Raw genomic sequence first — 25871 nt, 5'->3', positions numbered from 1 at the left:
GAGAAGCTACATACATGTTGTGACGAACTTCACATCGTGCGCTTCAAAAAAAGAAGTCACCAGCCTCCACTGGTGTGAATGTACCGTAGTAGTTGATATCCGTTAGATATGATATTTAAAAGAAGGCAATTTATGGCATAAATTTGCTTTTATGGCATATCTATGAAGAACCTTTTATAACACTTTTATTTTAAAGAGTGTAGGGAATATGAAGGCTTGTAGGAACGTGTCTAATCTGTGGTTGGATCTCTACGTCTATGTGCACAAAGGGTTCGCTTCATATCAAAGAATTCTCGAAAATAATCGCTAGATCAGGGTGTATCAGAAGGATAAAATATTTAAGATATAAAGTATATTTATAATGTGGTCCTTTAAGTACGGTCTGAAAGGCAAGTACAAAAATGCTAACAAGTAGCATACATATATATGCTATCGTCTAGTGAGCTGCCTACAGTACAAAGGCATCATACTGTAGACATGACTGTTCAAATAGGAGTAATTTTGCTGCCTCCTAACCTAAGATACCTCTTTTGTGTCTGTCACACAGAAAGCATTACCAGAATGCATTGTGAAGAGCCTATGTAGAGTATTTTGATTGAGCTATTTTTGCAAGTTTTTCCAGTTGAAAAACATTTTTTTCGAAACCACACACCCTGTTCGACCTTTCCTGGAGGGATGAAAACAGCTCACTCTGCCTTTAGCACAATTTACTGTTCCCAATCCAAACCAACTGGGCCAAATCAGGAATAAGCGAGTGGCTTACTTTGGATGTTAGTGGTTGGTCTTACTGTACATGTGTGACGTCCATAAACAGCCATGGTAATTTCGTAACTAAAGCAGAATTGTTTTTTTCTGAATTATACACACACATATTCCACGACAACATGAAGGTAACTTACATCTTCCCAAAATTCAACTAAAGAAGATGAAGAGGATGAAAATGAGTCCTGATGGACATCCAAACGAAAGAAAGGAAGAAAACAATAACTACACATTATGTCAAGAAATGAAGCATAAAACAACAGAGATTAGAAAGTATTAGGATAGAAGAAAATTTAAAAGTTAAAAAAATTAATAGAATGATCATGAAAACAGAGATGAGGAAGCCTTGGGATATCAAACTTACATCAAACTGATCCAAAACAGAGGTGGGTGCATTGAGGAATGCCAAGAAGGAATTCTGGGAATCTTGATGCTTTACACCTACACAACGAATTAATTAACTTATTAAATAGTACATATTAAATAACGTCTATTTAGATCTAAACAGAACCCATTTTCTAATAAAATTGTTTATAACAGACAGCTCAAGCTTGGTAAGCTGGTCTTCTGCTGGTTTTTCAGGGTTTTGGGATTAGTCAGGCTAAGAGAGAAGTTGTTTGATCAGATAAATCAGCTTGGCTAATACTCTGTGAGCATCTAAACCAGCTTAAAGGGACACTCCACTTTCCCGGGAAAAATATGCTCATTTTCCAACTCCCCCAGAGTAAAACATCTGATTTTTACCGTTTTGGAATCCATTCAGTTGATCTCCGGGTCTGGCACTAACACTTTTAGCATAGCTTAGCATAATCCACTGAATCTGATTAGACCATTAGCATAGAGCTAAAAAAGAACCAAAGAGCTTCAACACTTTTCTCATTCAAAACTTGACTCCTCCGCAGTTAAATCGTGCACCAAGACCGACGAAAAACCAAAAGTTGCGATCTTCTAGGCCGATATGGCCAGGAACTACCCTCCCACTATCGGCGCTACAATCAAGGACCTTGGTGCCGTAACATGCAGGCTGCAGGAGGCACAACGATATAACGTTTTGCCTGAAAATAGTCCCCTGCTATTGAAAGATACTAAGGGGACTATTTTCGGCTGTGTGTGTAATATCACTGCGCCTCCTGCAGCCATGTTACAAAGTCCTTGATTATTACGCCAGAATGAGAGCACAGCTCATAGCCACATCTGCCCAGAAAATCGCAATTTTTAATTTTTCTGTCGGTCTTAGTACACGGTGTTACTACAGAAGAGTCAACTTTTAAATAGGAAAAATATCAAAACTCTTTGGTTACTTTCTAGCGCGATGCCAATTGTCCAATCAGATTCAATGGATTATGCCAAGCCATGCCAAAAGTGGTAGCGCCAGACCCGGAGATCAGCCGAATGGACTCCAAATTGGTAAAAATGGTAAAAAAATTAACTCTATGGGAGCTGAATAATTAGCGTATTTTCAAAAAAGTGGAGTGTCCCTTTAAACCAGCAAACCCGTTTAGGCTGGACTAAAGTAGATTTTTTATTCAGAAGTGTTGATGCTGAGCAGATTTATGTGGACATTTAATATCACCTCTCCTCATCCTCAACTCCTCAGTCTCCTTTCTCAACCTTTCAATTTCTGACAGCAGCTCCTGGTTCCTACTTTCAGATTCTTGCAATTTGCTGTAAAACAGAAATGGCAGATATGAAAAGTTGTGTCACTTTAATAACCCCAACCAAGAAAAAAAGAAAACACCCAACAAACAAACAACTGAAGGACTAATAATTCAAAAAGAAATAACAATGAGTGAAAGAAATATTCGCTAGACCTTTTTGAAATTTGAAAAAAATGAAATAACCAAACAATAACTTTGTAGTATCAGTAAACTCGGCTAGTTGTGTGTGTGTGGTCTCACCATTCGGTTGCCATGTTGGACGCTTTGACTTTGTTAAGCTCATCCTGGATGGTCTGTTTGGCTCTGATCTCGGCATCCAGCGCAGACTGAAGCTCCAGACGGGCAGACATGTCCAGCTTAGCGAAACGTCTCATCTTCCACGGCATGTCCTGACAAAACCAGCGAGACCCACCACATCAAAAGAGCAGGTAATGCATGTTTCATCCTTATCTAGTTGTTATGCAGTCATATAAATATGTGTGTGTGTGTGTGTCTCACCGTTCCTCTGGCTCCCAGGCTGGTGTTCCTCAGTCCTTCAAGTTCCTCTGTCATTTTAGTGGCCAGAGCCTGAAGGTACCCACGAGCATCTTTCTCATCACTCACCCTGCACAGAAGTCAAAATTAGACAACGGCCAAGTGCACTCAATAAACTGTAAAATCTGACTTATAGATGAAGTTATAAAGTAGTTTGTGATATCAACAATACTAAGTCAATATGCTAACTATTGCTTCACTGAGATTGTGGTTGTAAGATATGTTATCAAATATAGCTCAATGCTCCAACACAAAATCTAATGACCTACAAATACATCTTTGTTTTTAAACAGTTTACAGCTTTAAACAGTTCAATGTGCTCCTGTAGCTTTTTGTGGCACCACAAAATCTGTGGGTTTGCTTCCCAGAGAGCACTGTTGCTTAGGAAAAAAGCATCTGCCAAATGCATAAATGTACATTTGAGTGACATGCAGCCACTAGAGGGCTCTACATTAAAGCCAGTGAATGCACATCATGACACACATTTGAAGACATGTGAAGGTTATCCTTAGGTGTCTGTGATTCCTCAGGTCTCCGGACAGGGGGATCCACTCACCCACTGGATGATCTCTGTGATCTGTGCTTCCCAATGGGCGACGCTCTCCTGTTTATCAGTCATTTCTTTCATCTCCTCCTCCAGCTGCTTGTGACGGCTGCTTACCTCCTCAAATGCAGAGCTCAGCTGAAGAAAGACAAAAATATTTACATAAAAAAGTACTGCCATGATGCTCAGTTGGCTGCGAAATAGTCGCTGATGTATAGAGTGCAGCAGAGATGACATATTTTTTAACACATTTCTTAGATAATCTTCACAGATGAACACAACTTTTATAAATTTTGAAGTCTAAATTTGTTTTTGTTTTGTTTAGATTTCAAAAATCACAAAAGTTTCATATTTGAAGAACCTAAAGATGGGAGGACACTGGTTCTCTCGCAAAAAGGCCCATTCAAATTTTTGGATTATCCCAAAAATATAAGCTCTGTATTTAAGAAGTTTATGAGACTTGCAAGTTTTGTCCAACAATGTATTCTTCAAATATGAAACTTTTTTTATCATTAACCTCACATCAACTCCACTTACATTTAGCTATCCTGCAGGAAAGCGAGCAAACGCTATACGAAAGACAGGAAGCAAGAGTAATATGGCAGGTCTATACAAACCTCTGTGGTCCACTTTTATAGAAATGTGAATATATTCATGCGCTTCACATCCTGGTTTAATTCTTCCAAATGCTATCATTCTTGCTTAGGTTCCTAAACTTCATCCAATCTGGCATTTGACATGACAGTCCTGGCCTACTGTGCTATTTATTTTAATTGGCCTTTGTGTTTTGAGCTTCCAGGTATTTTCAAGAAATGAGTAAAGTCCATGCCACAAAAAATAAGAAGCCCTTTACTATCCGATAGGTCCGAACTTGCAGAATTATTTGACTGGCTGATTCCGGTTTCTCTTCGGTCCAAAATAAACACTGGCTGTGCCAAGCAGCAATTTTGTGTGTAAGTGTGAGTGCTAGTGGTTAGGATCCTTTTTTAGGAATGTTGGAAAATTGAGGGAGAGTGCCAAACGGGAAAGGAGAACCTCAAGACAGGGTTTTGATGTAGATGAAAGAGACGTACAATATAGAGTTGATGAATATCGTGAATATTGTGTTATGGAGTTATGGAGATCTCAGCTTCTCTATTTCACTGGTGAGCTTCTTGTTCTCCTCCGTCAAATGAGCTCTCTCCCTCTCGATCTCCGTCTCAAACTCCACTCGTTCTGTTTGACTGTATAAACACATCAATGAAGTTTACAGCAAAGCTATATTCTGCTACAAAGAAACCATAAAGACCTTTAACCCAACGGATTAAGAGCAGAGTTTTGTGGTTTTAGTCCAACTTTGAAGCTTACTTTATATGCCCTATAATATGCCCTGCCCAAGCTTGCTTTTATAGATTTAATAGTTTTTAAAGAAAATATACAGGGTCTTTAAATGCAAAGGAAAACATGTATTGGTTTACATTATTGGCACCAGTAGCTGGTGGTCTCAACTTCAGATCTTTGCTTTTTGGCTGTTCACTGACCATCTGATATTGCACATTACACATAGCAGACAAACACGTTTCCAAGTTCTCAGGCTGCTGTCTGTTAGTTTGTAAGGTAATCTGTATATTCTGTTTTGTTTTCAGAAACCAATTTATTATACCAATAGGTATTAGGTTGTCATTCACAGAACCAGCCAAGAAAACAATATATATATAAAAATAATGGAAATAATGCTTGCGTATGTTCATTGACGAACCTTTCTCTGCGAGTTTTCTCCAGTTTATCTTTAAGCATGAGAATCTCTTTCTGGAGCGCGAGGTGTTGGCTCTCAGCGTCGTGTAGCTCCTTCTTCATAGTCTTTATCTCAGCGCTGTGAAGCGTCTCCCGACGACACATCTCTTCCTCGTACTGAACGTTCTTCTTCTCCAGGTCTGCCCGGACCCGAGTCAGTTCCTGCTGCTGGTCCGAGCTCACAGCTGTGCTGGAGGGTCCGGACTGTTTTAACTCCTAAAGGATAATCGAGACATATAGCGTAATGAGCTCATACCTCAGTGGTAGAAAGTTTAAAAAGTTACACATATATTTTATAAAATGACTGTACACAGACTTAATTAATTGAAAACACTACATCTTAATCATGTTCTCTGGGATGCTTGATTGTGATTGGTCGATTGTTGTATTCTGTGGTCAAGTTTTTTTTTAAAACAATGGATGCACCGAATGTTCGGCAACCAAAAAATTTTAAAGCATGCATGCCTCTCACTCCAACTTTGTTGCCATTTGATTGTGTCATCAAAAAAGTTGTTGGCCGGTAAAATGTATTCAATTTAATCTTTTTACTTATTTGGCTATTTCAGCCGAATTGTTTTGGTTGCTGAACATTTGGTGTAGGGCTGCAAGATAAATTGCATGTGATTGTCATGCGCATCTCATCAGTAAAGCTGGCTCCTTGATTTGTAGTAATTCGCCATCACCTACTTTAAGATGGAGCGACATTTACTACACAGAGCCGTATTTCACTGAAAAGCTAGGCAATATCCCGTTCATTTTCGCAGGAGATTCGTCCGCGATTATGAATGCGATATTGTCTAACTTGCCCTAATTTGGTGAATCCTTAACAATGACCACTTAACTATATTGACTGCAATTGAAACTGAAATGTAAACAGATTCGAGCGATTCCGAATACCTAATTTTATTATAGTAAATGTATAGTGACCATTATTTAAAAAGCACGTAATTCATAGCTAAAAAACGTTATTTTGTATATTTGGTATAATACAATATGTTCACGTGGTTTATGGTTCAAAAAACACATTATTTTTACACGTACATTTTTGAAGCTCCAGATTTCACTCTCTTCCTGAAACGCACGGATTTGAAAAGCTCTGTGTCTCTGATTGGCCAGCTAATCTGTACGTTGTAATTGGCTTGAATACCTCTGGCGTCAGCTGGAAATGTGACGCTCCTTACCATGTTTGAAAGATTTGCTCACAATGCAATGCTAACAGGAGTTAACTTACAGGCTGGGAGTCAAAGCGTGAGGAGTTATGATAATGTAGGTCTTTACTACTACATCACCAATCTCAGGAAGTAAACTGTTGCCTACAATCCGTGTTTGTTGTAGTCCAAGAAAAGAGATTTACTTCGGAGACGATAACCCACATCATCGTTTACTTTGGGGTTTGTACCTTTTCATATCGTTAACATGTACTAATACACACTTACACACCAAAGGAAATGTAAAAATGTGAATCGGAAATAGGTGCTCTTTAACTATAGTATAGTTGTCATACGAGATACAAAAGTACAACAATTTGACGAGATTTAAAGTTGTTGACGTGTCACGATGTTTAAATGCATCACTTGGATCTTTCTGTTTACATTTCAATTAAATAATATATTAAAAATATTCATAGTTTTCTCTTGTTTTTAAAAAGAAATTAGACAAATTATGAGAATTTCATGTTTATGTGAACTATTCCTTTACGTGGAACAATAGACCTGAACACCATGTCAAGGTTTACTCTGTGATAACCAACTGACTATTTGTGACCCTGTGTGTGAAACGAAGGCTAAAATCGTATAATCTAATTATGAGATTAGAAACATCAAAGTTTGATTTCATCCATTGAAATCCCATACATGTATGAACTGTGAGTTACCTTCATGCCATCCAGCTCTTCTTCTAGCTGTCTGCTGTATTGTTCGGATCTCTCTCGTAGCTTTTTCTCCTTTTGAGCTTCAGCCGCATGTTCCTCAACCTGAGCCTCCAACTAAGACATCATCACACATTTAGCCAACAAATACGACACCAGCATCTAGCTAAGGCTTATTTATTTCATTTATTTAGGCAGAAAAACATACAAAACTGACATTAAAGGGCTGTAGGAATATTTATCATATCCTATTTTCTTACATTTCAACACATGCAAACATCCAATCCTTAATTAATTAATTCAAAGCAGAATTCAAAGTTTTTCCAAAGGCTGTTATGGTGCACGCTTACCTCTTTACGTGTTCTCTCAGCCTTGCGGATATCCAGCCGCAGGGCCTCCAGCTTCTGCGAGATGCCCTCCATCTCCTCCTCTTTGTCTCGGAGCTGTCGGCTCAGTCGTTGTTTTTGCGAGCGATGGTCGCTTAGTCTTTCGTTCAGCTCCGAGAATTCCTCCATGGCCATCTTCTTCTGACTGTGAGCCTCCTTTAGCTCTTTCATCTGAGTCTTCAGCTTCTCACTCAACTCCAGCAGCTCCTGAACAGACGTAACCATACAGATACATTACAGAGACTAATGTAACACGTTAGAGACTAATGTAACACGGTGCTCCGACACATGGTGCATACACACTTCTGGCATCCCGAGTTCGAATCCCGGCTTGAGGTCCTTTGCCAATCCCATACCCCTCTCTTCACCCTATACTTTTCTGTCATCTCTGAAATTACTTTCTATGAAATAAAGGCAAAAGTGGCCCAAAAAATAACAAAAAAAAAAGATATGTTAGCAGTCCACACAACCAATCCAAAAAGTTGGAAAATGTAGATAAAACCAGGTTTTCATGACTAGTTGTCATATGCATGTTTCATCACGAGACACACAAGAACCAATAAGATTCTTTTATGCCATCATATTTAAATTCATTGCAATGATTTGTATGTTACCATGGATGTACAACATATTGATCGCTAAATAAGCTCAAACTATGAATTGTTGTGTCTTATTGTTTCTTTTTAGAAGACATTTAAAAACTTACTGGAGTCATTTGAATTGCTATAATGATGGATGGATGGATGTGTTATTTGGAGCTTTGCCATGTTTAGCCCGAGCATTTTAACATTAAATTATTTGTTTGAGTTCAACTGTCCCACACCTTCAAATTTAAGGACCTTTCAAGGACTTTCCAGGTCCAATACCCTCAAATTCAAGTACTAAATGTTGTGACACATTTCAAGTGAGAGCAAGGTTACATCTTGTTACCTTTTAAGATACCCTTTTGAGGGAACTCGCGCTGCATCACTGCGGTGACACTTTGGGGACGCCACCAGGGGTAAGTGCGTCTGAATGTGTATATCAAATTCAACCAATGGTGAGGCTTAACGACAAAGACAGAGTGACGCGGGAGCCAGGAAGTATATCACTATCTAAAATATTGCCAAAGACAGCGTTACAGGAACACAGGAAGTATGGCAAGGGGGACGCAGCGTCTCGTTCCCTTCTCAGGGAACAACAGTTACATACGTAACCCGAGACGTTTTCATTTGTCAAACACAACTATGCAAAAAAGCATTTAGGTATGAATCAACATTCGCATACAGAAGATATAAGCATTTAAAGTGAACAGGTTAGCACGTGTGCTCAAAAAGTCTAGAATTTTTATGATATTATCCTACACTACACAGGGAATAAGGATTTTTTTTCCTAGAAAACTTCTTGCAAAAATAGCACTTTCAATGACCTGTATCTATGTATATACATTTTCAAAAACTTCCCAGGGCCTTGAATTTTTTTTCAAGGATTTCAAGGACCCATGGGAATCCTGAACTTAAAAATGGTGTCATATACATTTGGGATGGCATGAGGGTAAATGAGCAAATTTTTATAATTAGGGGAACGAAATATGAAACAAAACAGAAGTATCATTGCATCCACAGTCGGCATGCGCTTGCAGTTTCAGTCGCTTTTAAACGCTTTGGTGGACACGGGGCTTTATGGTTGTCTGCCTCTTTCACAAAATACAACAGAATCAAAGTACCTTGTGCAGATCATCCTTCTCTTGTGTGATACTCTTGAGTTGTTTCTCTAAACTCTTGATGATTTTAGACGAGTCTTTGAGATCTTTACGGGCTGTGGTGACCTCCTCCAACTGCTGCTCCAGCTGACCAGAGTCTGCTAATAAAACATTACAGAGTAAATCAGATATTGTAAACTCAGTGGATAATCAATACAGTACAGTAAAAAACACAAGACCGGGATTCGGCCCTGAATAAGTGATATTGAGCTGTCACCTGCTAATTGTTTTTTTAGTATGTCGATCTCACTCTTTAAACTCCGGATCTCGACTTCTTTATTAGCATTCAGCGGGGCGTCTGAATCTGGATACTGCAGTGCCTGCACTGTTTGAGTGGCCTCTATGGGACACAAGGTGATAAAAGATCATGAAGTGTGTACACTGTAAGAAATTACATTGACAAGAAAACAAATTATTGTTACTTCGCCCGAGGTCGAAGTGCTGCAAACTAATTGCTCTTCTGCTATATAATATAGTTCTCATTTTTATCCACTTAATTGCCACGTTTTATTTTGTGCCACCATACTTGTGTAACTACTCATGTAGCAGTCTTTAAATAGGGAAAACATGGAAGTGTTTGGTGGCTTATAAATTCATCCCCGTTTGGATCCTAAGGAATGAATGGGGCTAGGCTAAATGCTAACACATTCACAGCACGCTGTACAAATATTAAGTGCACGCATTGATAAAAGATAGGTATGTATTAATTCATCTAAGTTGAGGTAATAACATAGTAAAAATTTGAAAACTGTGGTGTTCTCCTTTAAAAAGTTTTTTACAGTGTATGTGTCAAGTCTTGATAACATTGATAGTGACTTGAATGTTCACTATAGGATGTATTATGTTGCTGTTTATATACAAAACCTTCCCTTACAGAATGACCTCACCTTGTAGTTTACGGGAAAGTTCAATCTTTTCCTGTTCCAGGCGTCTGATTCTCCTTTCATAAGCTTCGGAGGCCAGGCTCTCCTCCAGACTTCTCTGAAGATCAGCATCTACCTGTGCAGGTCCTACAGACTCCCGCAGACAACCTCGGTCTGACAGTGTGCTACACAAAAAAGACTGCAGTTAAGACTTGAATAGAAATATAACATCACAATCTAAATCTTTACATACTGTATACCCCAGGGGTCTACCACAGCGGATAAATCTGGAGGGCTACTTTTTGATATAGTCTCCTCAAAACTTTTTTATTTTACTTGTTGATATGTTTTAGTATTGTTTAAAATGTTACATAAACCAAGCCAAGCTAATATAAAAAAAATTTAATAAATAAATATTACAATTGAGACTATTAATAGAATGTGCTTTGGCGGGCACCTCACAAACTCTGCGGGCACCACGGTGGTATACCCAAAGATGGAAATTTATGAATCTGATTAATCCTGCATCTTGAACCGTTTAAAGCCAGTTTATTGGTTTAAGCTAGTCTTCCAGCCTGGTCTGTTAAGTGGCTTTGAGAATTTCTCAGCTAGTCAGACTGAGAGAATAGCTTCCTGACCAATCAAATCAAAACCAGAACAGCTGGGAGACCAACTAAAACCAGAAAAGGCCTGCAAAACAGCTTATGGTGGTTTAAATTTGTTATTTTTTTAGAAGGAAGCATGACAAACACGATATTCTGACTCACCATTTGCTTGTGTAAGTAAAGCCTACAAATGGAAGGTGGTGTCCAGAAAACGCTGTGTGAGAAGGTGGAGGCAACGTCTCCTAAAATATTTCAGAAAATCAATACAAGACTCAAATATCCATTAAACTCATTTAAGTTTCTAAATGCATCTCTACCTAACCCATCGACTAAGCAGATGACTAAGGCATTTGGGTGAGGAGTTCAAAGGCAAAACCCTCTGAGATGTTTTCTTGTAAATAAGCAATTTTAATCAGGCTTAAATTTAGGTTCAGTTATTTCACTTTAATGGCAATGAAAATGTTATTAGTTAGTAACTAAAATGCCTTATTTTCACAAATGTCACTTAAGGCATTTTATTGGTATTTAACACCAATAAACACAACCCTCTTACAAGAGCGTCAAGTGGCCCAAAGTCATTCACTTTTAATGAGAGCCGCCACCGAGCTTCGGTGCGTCATGTACGGTGTGAGCATTGAGGAGAGTTGAAATCAGCTCAACTTTATGGTAATGAGCTATGACGCGGTTCGGCGGCAACCAATCAGAAGGCGGAAACGGTCAACGGCAACCAATTGGAAGGCGGAAACCTCAGCTTGAGAGGATTCTAGAGCAGTGGTTCCCAAACTTTTTCAGCATGCGGCCCCCCTTGTGTACTGTGCATTCCTTCGCGGCCCCCCAAAGAAAATTTGTGACAAAAAACTGTTCTAAAACTCAACATTTTAATAAAAAAAAACATTAAATTATACAAAAAAGTTGTGCTTTTTAGCCTTATTTTTTTAGGTTTAATTACACAGAATTCATGATAAATTAATGTATTTCATAAAATGTCATAAAACTGGGGCCCCCTGGCACCCAAATAACACCTTCCACCTAAAGATGATGTCTGATTGGCCCAAAGAGAATAAAATGAGACACATACGCAGTTTTTGAGGCAATCATCGTCCACGTCAAAGTTAGAGGTGTCAGTGGGGCTGCTGACTTCAGGGATGTAAGGGGCTTCACACGTGCGGATGTTGTCCCAGTCGATACCCACAAAAAATGGGTGCTGTTTAAAGTCATCGATGCCGTTCTGGCCCAGCCGGTGCGTTCTACTGCAGATGAGCCGTCGAATCAGATCTTTAGCTTCTTCCGAAACATCCGTCATTTGAAGTGGGAACTGGAAGCGCTCCTGGGAATAGAAAAGGGATATACATGAGGGGTTGCTTACTTAATAACCTAACTACACTAGTATACTAGTGACCCAGTCTGTGAAAACCCAGCAAATCATTTTTTTTGTGATTTACTGTTTTCTACATAAAATACAACTCTTGATGTGTTTAATATTGAATGAGAAAGGTATAATCTCAGCATAATCTGAGAAAAGTATGATCTCATAATCAGACTTTAGCCTAGATTTCACAGACAGAGTCACATAAACTAAAAGTAAGAGGATATTGGGATATTGGTTTGGAACAATGAGGATGAGTAAATGACAACATTTTAATTTTAAGTTTGCAATTCCTTCAAGCTGCCACTAAATAAGTCCCCTTGTTTTGCTATGCACAAAACTAAATAGACCTTGATGAAAAGGTGAATTTTTACCTCATTGTTAGGTTGAGATGACTAATCCAGAATAAAATAGTAAAGGAAAGACAGAAAAAATGTTTTAATTCACTCACAATTCACTGGCTAATTCGACTCTTCTTTAAACTTATTTTAAGCAAAAGAAATAGAAAGATTTTGCTCTTGGGTAATGTGAACAATCGAGTCCCCTAAAAATGAAGTTACTCCACCGCAAACATATTTCAGGACACACCCACAATTAACATCATGCTTACAGTACATGCACAACAGGAATGTCAAGCGCTTGGCACAACATCCACCACAAGTCATCATGCATATGATGCAAATGACTCACCTTGTGGTTCATGATCTTGCCGTAGGTCTCCACCAGAGACTCGGCGTAAAAGGGCGTCTCTCCATACAGCATCTCATACATGCAAACACCCAGAGACCACCAGTCACACTCCGGTCCATACTTTCCCTTCCCATCTTCCATAGCTTGTAGGATCTCTGGAGAGATGTAGTCTGGAGTCCCCACTGCCACGGACGACTGGACCTGAAGGAAAACAGGCAACAGGAAGTAAATAAAAAACCTTACTAGGAGACGGAAATCGTGAGTTTGAGGATTTCACATTGAACTCACCGTTCCATCTTCCATGAGTTTAAGACAGGAGCCAAAGTCAGCCAATCGAATGTGACCATTCATGTCCATCAGAATATTGTCCGGCTTAATATCCCTGATTATACATAAAACAAATGCAAAACAAAGCAAACACTCATTTAAGATGTAAGACAAATCTAGAACTGATATGTATACTACTGTATAGTATAACCATGCACATTGATATGTACCATGGCAATGTCTTATATCTGGACTGTGGTAAAATGTCAATAAATTAAAATGAGCTGCTTATCAAGACGACATTGCTTTTATTTATTGACTCGAAGCAAAAAATTATCATCTAAACCTTCCAAGCAACCTCACAGCAATGCAATAATCAAAGGGACTATAAAGGGACTTCAAGCGAACCCAAAGTAATGAACTTGAACAATTAAAAAGCACATAGCTAATGCACTAAAATCTATCAACACACACAGCAGCACACTTGCAACCACCATAAGCATCTTAGCATCATGGCAGCAAGTACTGTGCATAAAGACTTTTTTCGGAAAATGTATAAATCTAGTTCATTTGATATATAACCTTTGCATTAGTAGAGCACAGCTATGTAACGGGTTCAATCTAAGGGAAGACAAACCCAAAAAAATGCATACCTTCTAGTGCTGCCTCACGATTAGTCGTGACTAATCGTTTGCAGAATAAAAGTTTTTGTTTACATAATATATGTGTGTGTACTGTGTATAATAATTATGTTTATATAAATACACACACATACATGTATAATTTTAAGAAAAAATAATATTTATATAATAAATATTTATATTTATATGTAATACAGATTATATATAAATATAAACATGTATATACACATGCAATATTATATTCATGCATGTGTGTGTGTGTGTGTGTGTGTGTGTGTGTGTGTGTGTGTGTGTGTGTATTTATACATAATTATTATATAAGGTACACCCCCATATTTTGTGTAAACAAAAACTTTTATTCTGCAAACGTAGCACTAATACCTTGTAATGCACTTTAGACCACTTTGGATAAAATTATCTGCCAAATGTGTAAATGTAACGGTGAGCAGGTGGACAGAGCAAAAACCTTTGGTGCCCTAATGAGGGTCAAAGGTGACATACAGGGGTCATCGGCTTGAGCCAAACAGCTAGAAGTTCAGTTGCCACTGTGCATCATTCAAATAAAGGCCATGACACTTCTGGACACTGTACAAGATGTTATACACACGTATGTTCATCCACATCAATAAATCATGCAACCGTCCCACCGTTGGCATAAGTACAAAGATAACTGTGTAAAAAGGCATAAAAAAAACTTAGAAACACATGTACATACACAATCTCACTTAAACAGTGTCAGCACATCATTAATCATAACAGCTCATAAACTATAAAACTCTAAACTATTGGCATGTTCTTTCCTGTATTTAAGAGCCAACGTCTTATGTATGTGTGCGAGTTGCGATCTTTCTGGCAAAATGCTTCATTGACTGAGGGCAGAAGTGGAAGGCAGAGATTTTTTCAAAGTGTTGAATTTGAATGTCAGCAATGTGCAAGATAAAGCACGTGTGAGGTGAAAGACAGATGACCAATGCATACACACTGCCGCCAAGCATTCAATTGGTAACACTTTACAATAAGGGTGTATTTGTTAACATTAGTAAATGAATTAGCTAATATGAACCAATAATGAGCAATAGTTTCTTAGCATTTATTCATCTTTGTTAATGTTAGTAAATGCCAATGCACTTGTTCATGTTATATTGGGCATTACCTAATGTTGACATGATGTATTAGTAAAACTCTATTAATAATTGCTGAACTTAACATGAACTAAGATTAATAAATGCTGTATTGTTCAGTGTTAGTTCATGCAAGCTAATGCAGTAACTACTGTTAACAAATGCAACCCTATTGTAAAATAACCATTCAATTCAATTGGTCAAAGTTTATTCTACAGCGCAGTGCAATTTTGCATTGTTGTAAAGCTGCTTTGCAGAAAATACATATTAGTAAATACAGTAAGTAAAGAGACAAAAGAAAAATAAATGGAACAAATATAAAAAATATATAAAAAATACAAACAATGCTGATTTTTGGACATGTAAACATGGAAAAAAAGTCGTTTTTTCTGAAATGATTTCATGCTGCCAAAAGATGGCATGAATCTCCTGCAAATTATTGGAAATATATCATGTTTTTCCAGGGAGTTATTGATGAACGAGTGTTTTGGTGGCATGCAAGTAAATTTTTTCATCATATGTTTTTTTCGGTTTCTAAGTTGGGTGTATAAGATACCAAAACCAATGCAATTTCATATTAATCAGTGTCTTGTTGACTAAAGCATAGCATTGTTTTGCCTGCAGCTCTAAGCAACTTTAATTGGTGGGCTTGAAAATATTTTGACCCAACAGGGTTAATTGTAACGCTGTGTTACAACTAACCCCTTAACACTTACGATATGAAAACCGCTAACGTTTGCCTAATTCGCGCCGTTGTTTTAAATAGGCTACACACGAATGATTGCTGGCTGCCAACAAAATAAATGTGCCTGTCTTATCAAAAATCGTGTGTAAAATTTATTTTTGTTCATATCTTTAATATTGATTGACTAAGGTCGTGTCAAAGATTGAAATCATAATGAAATGAATGGCTAAAATCAGACTTTGATGCTCATTATCCCAGAATTTGATTTTGAAACTGTAGTATGGTTATTACAGACTGGGTCACATATAAAAAAAATGTTTTGTCATAACTCTGCTGCTTTTTCTTACATATTTAGACATTTGTATCCATTTATAATTGAACTATTGTTAGAAAAGGGCTGGATGAATGAATACAGTGTGGATACCGGTCTATTATAGACAGATATATAAACAATATCCACTTCAAGTATATAGACAAAATAGTATTAAAATATTTGCCTGCAAACTTAATTTTTAGCAAGTGTTACAACTAACCCCCTGCCTGTTACAATTAACCCCAACTATGGGGTAAGTTTTGCACTTCTCATTTGCACTTCTGTCACGTTTGGTGTAATTTGGTGTAAGTACAAGAAACAAATTTCAAATGTTCATTTGTAGCAGAGATGTGTGTGTTGCTAGTGTAAAAATATAATTAATCAAACTCAAATATTTTTTGAATGATTGAGGAAAAAACAAAAAACGTTAGGTTGTGCCCCGCTCTCCCCTACATTACCAATACTAATTGTGAAATAATTTTCTGTTCGTTTTTGTTATTCAGACCTATGAATGTAAATCAATGTATTAAACAAATATCTGGATCAAATTGTTTACATGATGCATATTAGCGATATCCACTGTACAAATTGTCTGTAGGATTGCAATCGGACAGTTATATTCATTGTGCTATTAAGCATATCACACTTTTCAAAAGATGTATATTAGTGCTACTAGCAATACAAAAACATCTAAATAGAGAATGAAACAGCATCATGTATCAGAGCTTTCACATAGAGAGAAGTCTGTCTGGGATTGTGGTAGGAACTCAGTGGGTGGTGGAACTCAGGCCATAATGGCTTGACCTCAATCCACACTCCACAATAATGAAGCTGTACTGTCAAAATGTTTATAATACACAGCACACCTAAATTAGAAATCATATCTAATAAGCAATTTAATATAAATATTAGCAAATATCGAATAAGTGACCTTACACATTTGAACGATATTGTATGAGATTTAAATTAACCTGCATGCTGTTAATTTATTCAAACTACTTTTTTATTGTAATCCTAAGGCAAGTATAAAAACATTTTATAAACTTTATTTTACTAATTAACCATTTCAACACAGCTGACCTCTAAATACACAAATCTATCACCAAAACAAGACCATACTGCCCATCACACTCTTGATTTTGAATTTGTCACATTAGTCTTTAACAGCCTTGTCTTGATTGGCTCATTCTCACTGTCATGCTCTTGTGCCACAGAGCAAACAGCCTAAAGCAAAGCAGCACCTGTTAAACCAATTAGAAGGGAAACACTGAGCCGCTAACAGACACAGAACAAACAAACGTGTCCTAAGGAGACTAAACATTAGCATCGGTATAGCACTTTATTTACAGCAGTTATTCAGATAAGCTACTCGGGTTCAATTATTTAAACCAAACATAACTTTTCTTTTGTGTAGTATTCCAGTTTTTCTTGATCACTGGTATTTTAAAGTCAAAATAAATTGCAATACACGATAGGTTGACTTGCGCTGCATCTGAAACGGCCTTCCATACTACATACTTCCATAATATATTACTGGCGAAAATCGGTATGTGAGCCAGGTAGTATGTACGGATTCATACTATTCGAAAAACAGTAGGGGAAAAGTACCCGGATGACCTCTGCAAGATTTTTAAGTGTGTATTTGATGGACACTTTACCATCACATGAGTCCAAGCAAGCTGTAACAAAAAAAACAATAATCTATGCACCAGGCGTCTCTAAGTAATTTAGGTACCAAAAAAATGTATTCCTTGTGATTTAACTGTACTTAATAAACAACACAAGTAATTTATGGTTGCGGTTGTTCTGACTATGTCATAGGTCAAAAGACATATGGGTCACATGACAACAAAAACATTGCGGATGCAGTACGTTGAAATGCGTTCTTACTGCACCCACATTATATCAAACATCATGTTTTACCAAAAAAGCAGTGGGTACTTCATCTAATTCAGTACATACTGTCACAGTACACAATTTCAGACTTAGCGATAGTTTGAAACTGGATTTTGACTACTAAACAGATGCACAATGGGATTAATTATTTATTTATAATTCATTTAATGTATCAGGAATTAATATTAGGACTTGACATATTAAAATATGCATTAGGATTTGTGCCGAAATTAAAACATTCCTATGAGATGCTCCTTAGTGACATCAGATTAAAAAAAATCTATAATATAGTTGGGTTATATATGAAGAGTTTGGTTCCAAAACACAATAAACGTCATTTATAATAAAAAAATTAATAATAATAAGTTACCACCAAAACCAGTATTGTATCTGGTCAGTATGAAAACGTAGATTCTTAATTTTATCTAAACCGCGACAAACGCCAGTCCTCCTTTTCTGCAAAATGCAATAAATCCACTTAACCAATCACAGCACACCATTCCATGCATTGTAAACAATAATGACGGCGCTTTGAATACACATTGAATCCTAGTTTTCCTCATCTACTTTGTACTTCGTGATCAACAAACAAACAAAAACAAAATAATACTTTTAATGGCATTAATAAACTGTGGTGGTTTTCTGTGGCGGGGAAGAAACGTAAGCCATCAAAATCGAATAATTTATGTGAGAGGCACTTGGGTGAAGGAAAAATGCCGGCTGTTGCTTGTTCTCACACGACAGGATCAAGCTTTTTTCATGCCAACACATTGACCCCAGGGGATCTTATGAAAAACTTTACATTATTTTACTCGAAGTCAACAAAAATCGAGCAGGACCAAAACATTTTACAGCTGATCGCTGTCAAAAAAGTTCAGCGACGACATCTTAAGGATGACAGCAGCAATGACAGTGTTCTTAATAGGACAAAGTAAGTGTTTTGATTAATGCCATTTATGTTTATTTTTTAATCACTGTATACCACTAGTCAACTAAAAGAATATAACATGGCAAAGATGCACATTTATATATTGATTCAATAGCTTTAAATCACTTTGAACAACAAAAAAAACTTGTCATGGATTTATTGCATTTTGCTGAAAAAATAATCAGTTTTTATAATAAATCTTTGAAAATCAAATTATGGATTTGAATTTTTTATGTTATTATAACCTAAAGATGCTATGTGAAAGTTTGTAACAGAAAATAGTGGTTTTCATCTTGTCACTTTCTTGGTATAGAAAACACATTTTTACCCAAATTAGTCCTTCTTCATATACATATATTTGATAATGAATGAATAGTTAACAAATAACACATTTTATTGAATGCCATATTCAAAAATCGAATCGCAACCCAGCTCTCTTTTCAACTACGCTAAACCTAAATCTGTGTTAAACTTAGTTAACCTGACCGCATGCCTCCTGCTAGGCTAAAGGCTATTCACTTCATAACAGTCCATTATAAGGCCCGGCATGGTCAGCAGGGGTTGTAGTATAGGTGATAATTGGGTGCCTCTGTCCCCGGCTGATGTCTTAAGGAGCAGCGGACTATGAGCAGAGGGAGGTAATCTTACTTTAAGACCACAATAACCATCTGTGAGCACCATCTGGCACTGCCTCATGCCTACCAGAGGGATGGCTGGTCAACTAGAGACAGGAAGGGAGAGGGGTGGGTGACTTATTGTATGGAGACGCTGGATACATTTCAACCTTTCTGATTGACCTCAATCACAAGGAACTAGTGTTTGGCCAATATTGTTTTAGGACAATGGCAAAAAATGCCGTAATGTCATAAAAAAATATTTACTGCTTTATTTTGTGTAACAAAACATCACGTCACACCGTAAAGTCAATAAAGATTTTCATTTGTTTGGTAGACGTGCCTTTACATCGGACAATGGCAATATTAAAAAAAATCCAAATCCGGCCGATACATCCGGCTATCACAATTAAGGACCTCTAAAAAAAGGTATGTGCACATTTCAGCTTTATAGGTCAAGCCTCTCGAGTTAAAAAATAGCTGCGCTACAAGCACTAGGGTCGCAGCTGGTGCCGCCAAACAAAGCCCTCCATGAGGTCATCTATTCACCTGTCCCATTTCAAATGAATGTGACTTCAGTGCCTCAGGCAACTGTGTTTCACTCTTTGATAGGGGATCTTTACAGGTAACGGGATATTCCCTCTTGACTTTTGAAGTACGGTGTGCCATGTCTTTGGTTCCGAACAAAATTCCAACTTCTTTGGGATCAGCTGTGAAGAAACCTCCCATCACACGGATGGCATTGATCAATAGCAGAAGTCACATATGGCCCTGATCAATAATCCAGTTCACACTTACACAATGCAGCGGTCACCCGCATCAAAAGCACACAGGACAGATGCGTGTGCGTCCAGCAGACCCTTCAGCTGTGACATGGGACGGCCCTCTTCAGGAAAGGATTGACGAAGACAGAGGGCACCGTATGCAAATATCTGGCAGACACTTAACACCACTTACAAGCACAAGCTCTAAAAATCCTTCACTTAAACAGAGCAGCTTGGCCACTTAGTCTAATAAGTGTGGGTAAAAGCAAGTGCTTCAAGATTTTCCTGGAAGAAGCTTTTAGGAAAGAAGACGGCTAACGTTTTCTGAATGGTAACGACACACAATACATGAAGACTGTATTAAAAATGTAAGTGAAGTCCAAGATGGCATCGATACCGGAAGCTAGTTATTACAGTTTAAATATGGATATTTATCTTACAATATTGCTTTGACCTGGAAAATACCTTTATTAACTATTTACCTGGCACAGCCCTTAAATTAAATAAGAAAAACTGTTATAGCAGTTTAAATTTAGTGTAATAAATAAGAATAATGCAATATAGTATTATTTTATACATAAATTTAAAAAATAGGTTTGTGTTGGTTTGCTGTGAGGTTTGCTGCATACTCTTGTCACAAATTAATAAATTACAGTCACTGCTTTATTATTATTGCTAAAAGGTTTCGAAACATAAAAACTACATTCTTAGACCTTTCCAACAATATATAGTTTGTCGTGATAGATTAACATTTACACTCACCTAAAGGATTATTAGGAACACCATACTAATACTGTGTTTGACCCCCTTTTGCCTTCAGAACTGCCTTAATTCTATGTGGCATTGATTCAACAAGGTACTGAAAGCATTCTTTAGTAATGTTGGCCCATATTGATAGGATAGCATCTTGCAGTTGATGGAGATTTGTGGGATGCACATCCAGGGCGCAAAGCTCCCGTTCCACCACATCCCAAAGATGCTCTATTGGGTTGAGATCTGGTGACGGTGGGGGCCATTTTAGTACAGTGAACTTATTGTCATGTTCAAGAAACCAATTTGAAATGATTCGAGCTTTGTGACATGGTGCATTATCCTGCTGGAAGTAGTCATCAAAGGATGGGTACATGGTGGTCATAAAGGGATGGACGTGGTCAGAAACAATGCTCAGGTAGGCTGTGGCATTTAAACGATGCCCAATTGGCACAAAGGGGCCTCACGTGTGCCAAGAAAACATCCCCACACCATTACACCACCACCACCAGCCTGCACAGTGGTAACAAGGCATGATGGATCCATGTTCTCATTCTGTTTACGCCAAATTCTGACTCTACCATCAGTTTTAGAAAATAACAAACTAAACATGTACTCACAATGCAAGTCTTTGTTAATACAAGAGAGCTACATTACATCTGTGTGTAACGTGCAACTGGTACGGTCATTGCTCCTGTTTAGATGCTCAGGTCATCAGCTAGCTATAGAAACGGGCAGATGGAGTAATACACCAGTTGCAGAACGAATCTGTCATTATTGTAATTTAACAAAAATTTCTGTGATAGAAGATGAGAAGCACTTTTTGTATGTTTGTCCTTTGTACATAGATTTACGTGAGAAATATTTAAGTGAATTTACTCTTGTAGGTAATGTCCACAAAGATGTCTCAAATATGTGTGATTCTGTGTATGCATGGCGATTGGCACTGTATATATATCAAGGAATGAAAAAGAGATTGTCCGCCATGGTATGATATTTGTGGAATTTTGGGCCGAGAGGCCATATATTCCTGAAAATAAACCGAACTTGAACGAACTTGACTCTACCATTTGAATGTCTCAACAGAAATCGAGGCTTATCAGAACCGGGAACATTTTTCCAGTCTTCAACTACAAAATATGGGTGAGCTTGTGCAAATTGTAGTCTCTTTTTCCTATTTGTAGTGGAGATGAGTGGTACCCGGTGGGTTCTTCTGCTGTTGTAGCCCAGCCGCCTCAAGGTTGTGCAGGTTGTGGCTTCACAAATGCTTTGCTGCATACCTCGGTTCTAACGAGTCAAAGTTGCTCTTCTATCAGCTTGAATCAGTCGGCCCATTTTCCACTGACCTCTGGCATCAACAAGGCATTTTCGCTCACAGGACTACCGCATACTACTTTGTAAACCCTAGAATGGTTGTGCGTGAAAATCCCAGTAACTGAGCAGATTGTAAAATACTCAGACCGGCCAGTTAACGGGTTAACCCTTTGGTGCCATGTGAATTATTTCTTACATTTTTGAAATATGGATTTTCTTCTTACACAAATTGCAACGATTATCTGCAGAACACATTGAGTCTTGCGGATTACTTCTGTGAAGGATTAATGCACTTTTGGTGTTTTAAGTCAAAAGTTGTTTCCAGATCCCTGTTTTCTACCATTATAAAGCTTGGAAGAGCAAGGACATTTACCAAAATAACTCCATATGTCCATCATCTTTCAGACAAGCACATTTGAATCCCGCATTGCATGAGTAAATCATGGGGTAATTTTGATATTTGTCTGGAGCATTGCTTTAACTAGTTTCACACAACACACCTACCCTCCAGCACGCACATGCACTTACTCCCATATGCACACCCTACGACATGACTTTCTCATACAAAACACACCCACACCAACCCCATCTCTAGAGACCAACGCTGTCCCCACCCTCCACAAACCGAATGTGCCAACTCCCACGAGAGGAGAGCTGACCACACCTCCAACCCCAAGATTACTGCTAAAAACTTCCCCCTGCCTGTTCCTCCAAGTGCCCCAAAAACAGCCTGCAATTGTCAGACCAAGAATAAAATGACTGCATGTCTGTTTGTAAAGAGGAGAAACAGGACATTGGAGAAAGTGCATGTGTAGGCCAATGTTGTGTTAGGTGGGAATAATGTCAGCTGGTGCAAACCCAAAGTTTCAGTATAAACACATACATCAAAGAAAGGACTCTATACAAGTGGTGACTCCCATTATGCAAATAAGTAGAGAACCCGCCTTGTCCGACAGATTAAAGCCCACTGGCTATTAACAAAATCAGGATCTGTCAAACATTTGCTCGGGCCCAAGTTAGATGCAAATTATGTCCTGAGAGAGATTGCAGCTCACCTGTGAACATAATGTAGCTGATGCACAGAGTCAATAGCCAGGACCATCTCAGCCAGATAAAACTTGGCCATGTCCTCAGGCAAACGATCTTCGAACTTACTGAGCAGAGTCAACAGATCTCCCCCTACATAGTAGTCCATCACCAAGTACTATAGGAAGAAAGAAACAAGGACTAAATAAGTCAGAAATTGGAGTGGAGAAGAACATTTTTGGGGAACTGGAAAAAAAATGGATATCAATCTTTGAGTAATCACATCTACAAAATTCCCTTTCTTGGATTTATAGATGAAAAATGATTTATAAATCTCTTTACCCATTCTTTTACTCTGGTCTTTTTCTGTCACACTTTATACAAAATAACAAACTAAAGATATACTCCGCTATAAAGCCGTAACCAGTGATTGATGACCATCACATTATCTCCCCCTCTACAACTTATCAATGACAAATGATAACAAAACCCAAAGCTTTAGGCGCTGCATTACTCATTGTGCCTTGTCTGCCGCATGCAATTACACAATCTACCCCCAAAACCAGGAAAGATGACATAATTCAAATTTTACACAAGCTTGACAGTTTTCACACACCAAGTTGTTCTCATCCTGAAAAGCATAATGTAATGTTGTGATCCACTGGCTGTCCCCATTTACCAGCACGTCCCGTTCCTCCCGAAAACACGCCGTCTGAGGAAAAAAAAGGGGTCGAATGTGAAAAATAAAACACATTTCAACCAAAAAGTAACCAAATGATGACAACAGCTACTGAGTTGCAGGTGTTTTTACATTATGAGAAATGCTTTTGAATTACAAATCAAGGAATATGTGTTTTAAATGCTTTCCCATCATGACACATGGGAAGCTATAAATGGCATTAAAAGCAAACAGCAGAAATGGCTGCATCAGCAAAGATAAAAAGTCTGATTTTAAAGCTCACTGCTGACAGGGCAAAATGTTATACATTGTAATGAGAAAACCAAAATTTAATTTACAGCTAAACGCATTCAGATATTTTTGTGATATTTAGCTCTACCGAGAGATGTTAGGAAAAATGTCAGCCTACCTCAGCCCTCTTGAGCATCTCCCATTTGTTGAGGATCTTCATGGCAAATACTTTGTCTGTATTTTTTACCTTTACTACTGCAACCTGTGAGGAAGACAAACATGTCAGTTAAACATGATGGAAGCCTCAAAACACTCATCTTTATTGCTTACAATCTTTATAATGCCAAAGACCCAAGGCCCACCCACCTGTCAGCTAGGCCCACCCACCTGCCTATCCAGTAAAGCCTATTAGTTGCAATTATCACTATACTTGACCTATAAAATACATATATTTTTTTAAACTCTTGTTTGCTATTATAATAAGGAATAAGTTAATTTTGTAAATAGTAGTGCAATAAATGGCGCATTTTGAACAGCCTCCTCGCCCCTCCTACACCCCACATCATAGAAATGAACACCCGGTTTAAAGGCTGCCACGTAAGAAATAATGAGAGCTGCGCTGCTTCGTTGTCTTAGAATGAAGGTCACAAAGACCTTCAGTGAGAAGACTTTACAGCTTGATGGTGCACCCTTTAACATCACTGTTGAAAATTCTGAACATGAGGTGTTGGTTCAGCAGCTAAAAAAGAAAAGTCTTTGCAGATAACATTTGCGCCCACTTTTGCGCCCATGAGCCTTCTGGTCTAAAAACGAGGTGTGTTCAGGCGCAATGTTCAAATCAGCTAAATGGTCAAATCAGATTTAATGAATTATGCTAAGCTATGCTAAAAGGTGCCACCAGACCCAGAGATCAGCTGAATGGATTTCAAAATGGTAAAAAAAATGTTTAAAGGATAATTCCGGTATTTAACACTTTGAGTCTCATTTCTGGTTTGTTTTGGATGAACTACAGTGATGGACACTGAAATATTGACAATGGGTTGTGTCTTGACTTTTTGACTCGTTTAGAAGCGTCTCTTGACTGCTTCAGAATGGAAGTCAATGACCATGCACAAACATGTCCTTAAAACAACACTTAACGTTCATTTTCAAAACTGCACTACTCACCGAGTGGCAAGGTTATTATAGTTTTGCTTTTTTAAATTAGTTTTTATTTTAGTATCGTTTTCAATTTTGCTTTAAATTTAAGTTTAGTTTTAGTTAGTTTCATGAATGGTTTTGTTAGTTTTAGTTTAGTTTTTATTTTGCAAACACATTTCTATTTAGTTTTTATTTTATTTAGTTTCAGTTATAGTTTTAGTAATTATAGTTTAGCAGCTAACAGCAGCTAGACTGTCTGACATATTTATTAGTTAACTGAGGTTGCTTTCAGCCTCAGCTAACCTCACATGCATAAAGCACCATCTAAAGAGTCCTTAAAAGTTTGTAAACATTGCAACGTCTCCGGGTGGGCGAGGACTAGTTGGAGGCAAAAAGAGCTGCGGACGCAATGCTGACAAGCGTAAGCTAGGACGTTTTAGGAGGGATTTATTAAACATAGATGCAGAAGAAGGTTCGGAACTTTCCGAATATGTAAAGTTACTCACTCTGCGTGACAGCTATTTTTGTAAATTAACTCTGTAACAGCTAGTTCTTGTATCTTGTTCTCATTGGAAACATTTTAACCAGGTTTTGGATATTTCCTACATATGAAGTATATTTGGCTGGTTTGGGGAATTTTGTCAAGGCTTATTGTCTAATGTAACCCATCGCTGGGCTAAACATGATTAGCAATGGGGATTATTTTAAGAGAT

At 37.8% G+C, this 25871-nt stretch overlaps 1 protein-coding gene across 9 annotated transcripts in view; it reads right to left on the bottom strand.

Moving 5' to 3' along the window:
• The window catches only part of cdc42bpab (CDC42 binding protein kinase alpha (DMPK-like) b), a 76521-nt gene that overhangs the window by 23994 nt on the left and 26656 nt on the right, over positions 1 to 25871 (bottom strand). For 3 of the 9 annotated variants that reach the window (XM_073856212.1, XM_073856219.1, XM_073856214.1), the window contains exons 3-23: positions 24197 to 24280; positions 23725 to 23820; positions 23138 to 23286; positions 13078 to 13171; positions 12790 to 12990; positions 12474 to 12494; positions 11812 to 12060; positions 10896 to 10975; positions 10153 to 10313; positions 9483 to 9605; positions 9230 to 9363; positions 7489 to 7731; positions 7145 to 7255; positions 5237 to 5487; positions 4630 to 4721; positions 3513 to 3638; positions 2919 to 3025; positions 2661 to 2809; positions 2336 to 2427; positions 1127 to 1203; positions 900 to 947 (exon numbers count right to left, since the gene is read on the bottom strand). In XM_073856212.1, coding sequence (XP_073712313.1) covers positions 900 to 947; positions 1127 to 1203; positions 2336 to 2427; positions 2661 to 2809; positions 2919 to 3025; positions 3513 to 3638; positions 4630 to 4721; positions 5237 to 5487; positions 7145 to 7255; positions 7489 to 7731; positions 9230 to 9363; positions 9483 to 9605; positions 10153 to 10313; positions 10896 to 10975; positions 11812 to 12060; positions 12474 to 12494; positions 12790 to 12990; positions 13078 to 13171; positions 23138 to 23286; positions 23725 to 23820; positions 24197 to 24280 — 2688 coding nt within the window. Of the gene's footprint in view, positions 1 to 899; positions 948 to 1126; positions 1204 to 2335; positions 2428 to 2660; positions 2810 to 2918; positions 3026 to 3512; positions 3639 to 4621; positions 4722 to 5236; positions 5488 to 7144; positions 7256 to 7488; positions 7732 to 9229; positions 9364 to 9482; positions 9606 to 10152; positions 10314 to 10895; positions 10976 to 11811; positions 12061 to 12473; positions 12495 to 12789; positions 12991 to 13077; positions 13172 to 23137; positions 23287 to 23724; positions 23821 to 24196; positions 24281 to 25871 lie in introns of all 9 variants that reach the window. The other 6 variants (XM_073856216.1, XM_073856220.1, XM_073856215.1 and 3 more) reach the window with 4 other exon arrangements.

This window comes from Misgurnus anguillicaudatus, chromosome 18 (genome assembly GCF_027580225.2).
Source record: "Misgurnus anguillicaudatus chromosome 18, ASM2758022v2, whole genome shotgun sequence".
In the NCBI taxonomy this organism is placed as follows: Eukaryota; Metazoa; Chordata; class Actinopteri; order Cypriniformes; family Cobitidae; genus Misgurnus; species Misgurnus anguillicaudatus.
This window is presented reverse-complemented; position numbering and strand designations above follow the sequence as displayed.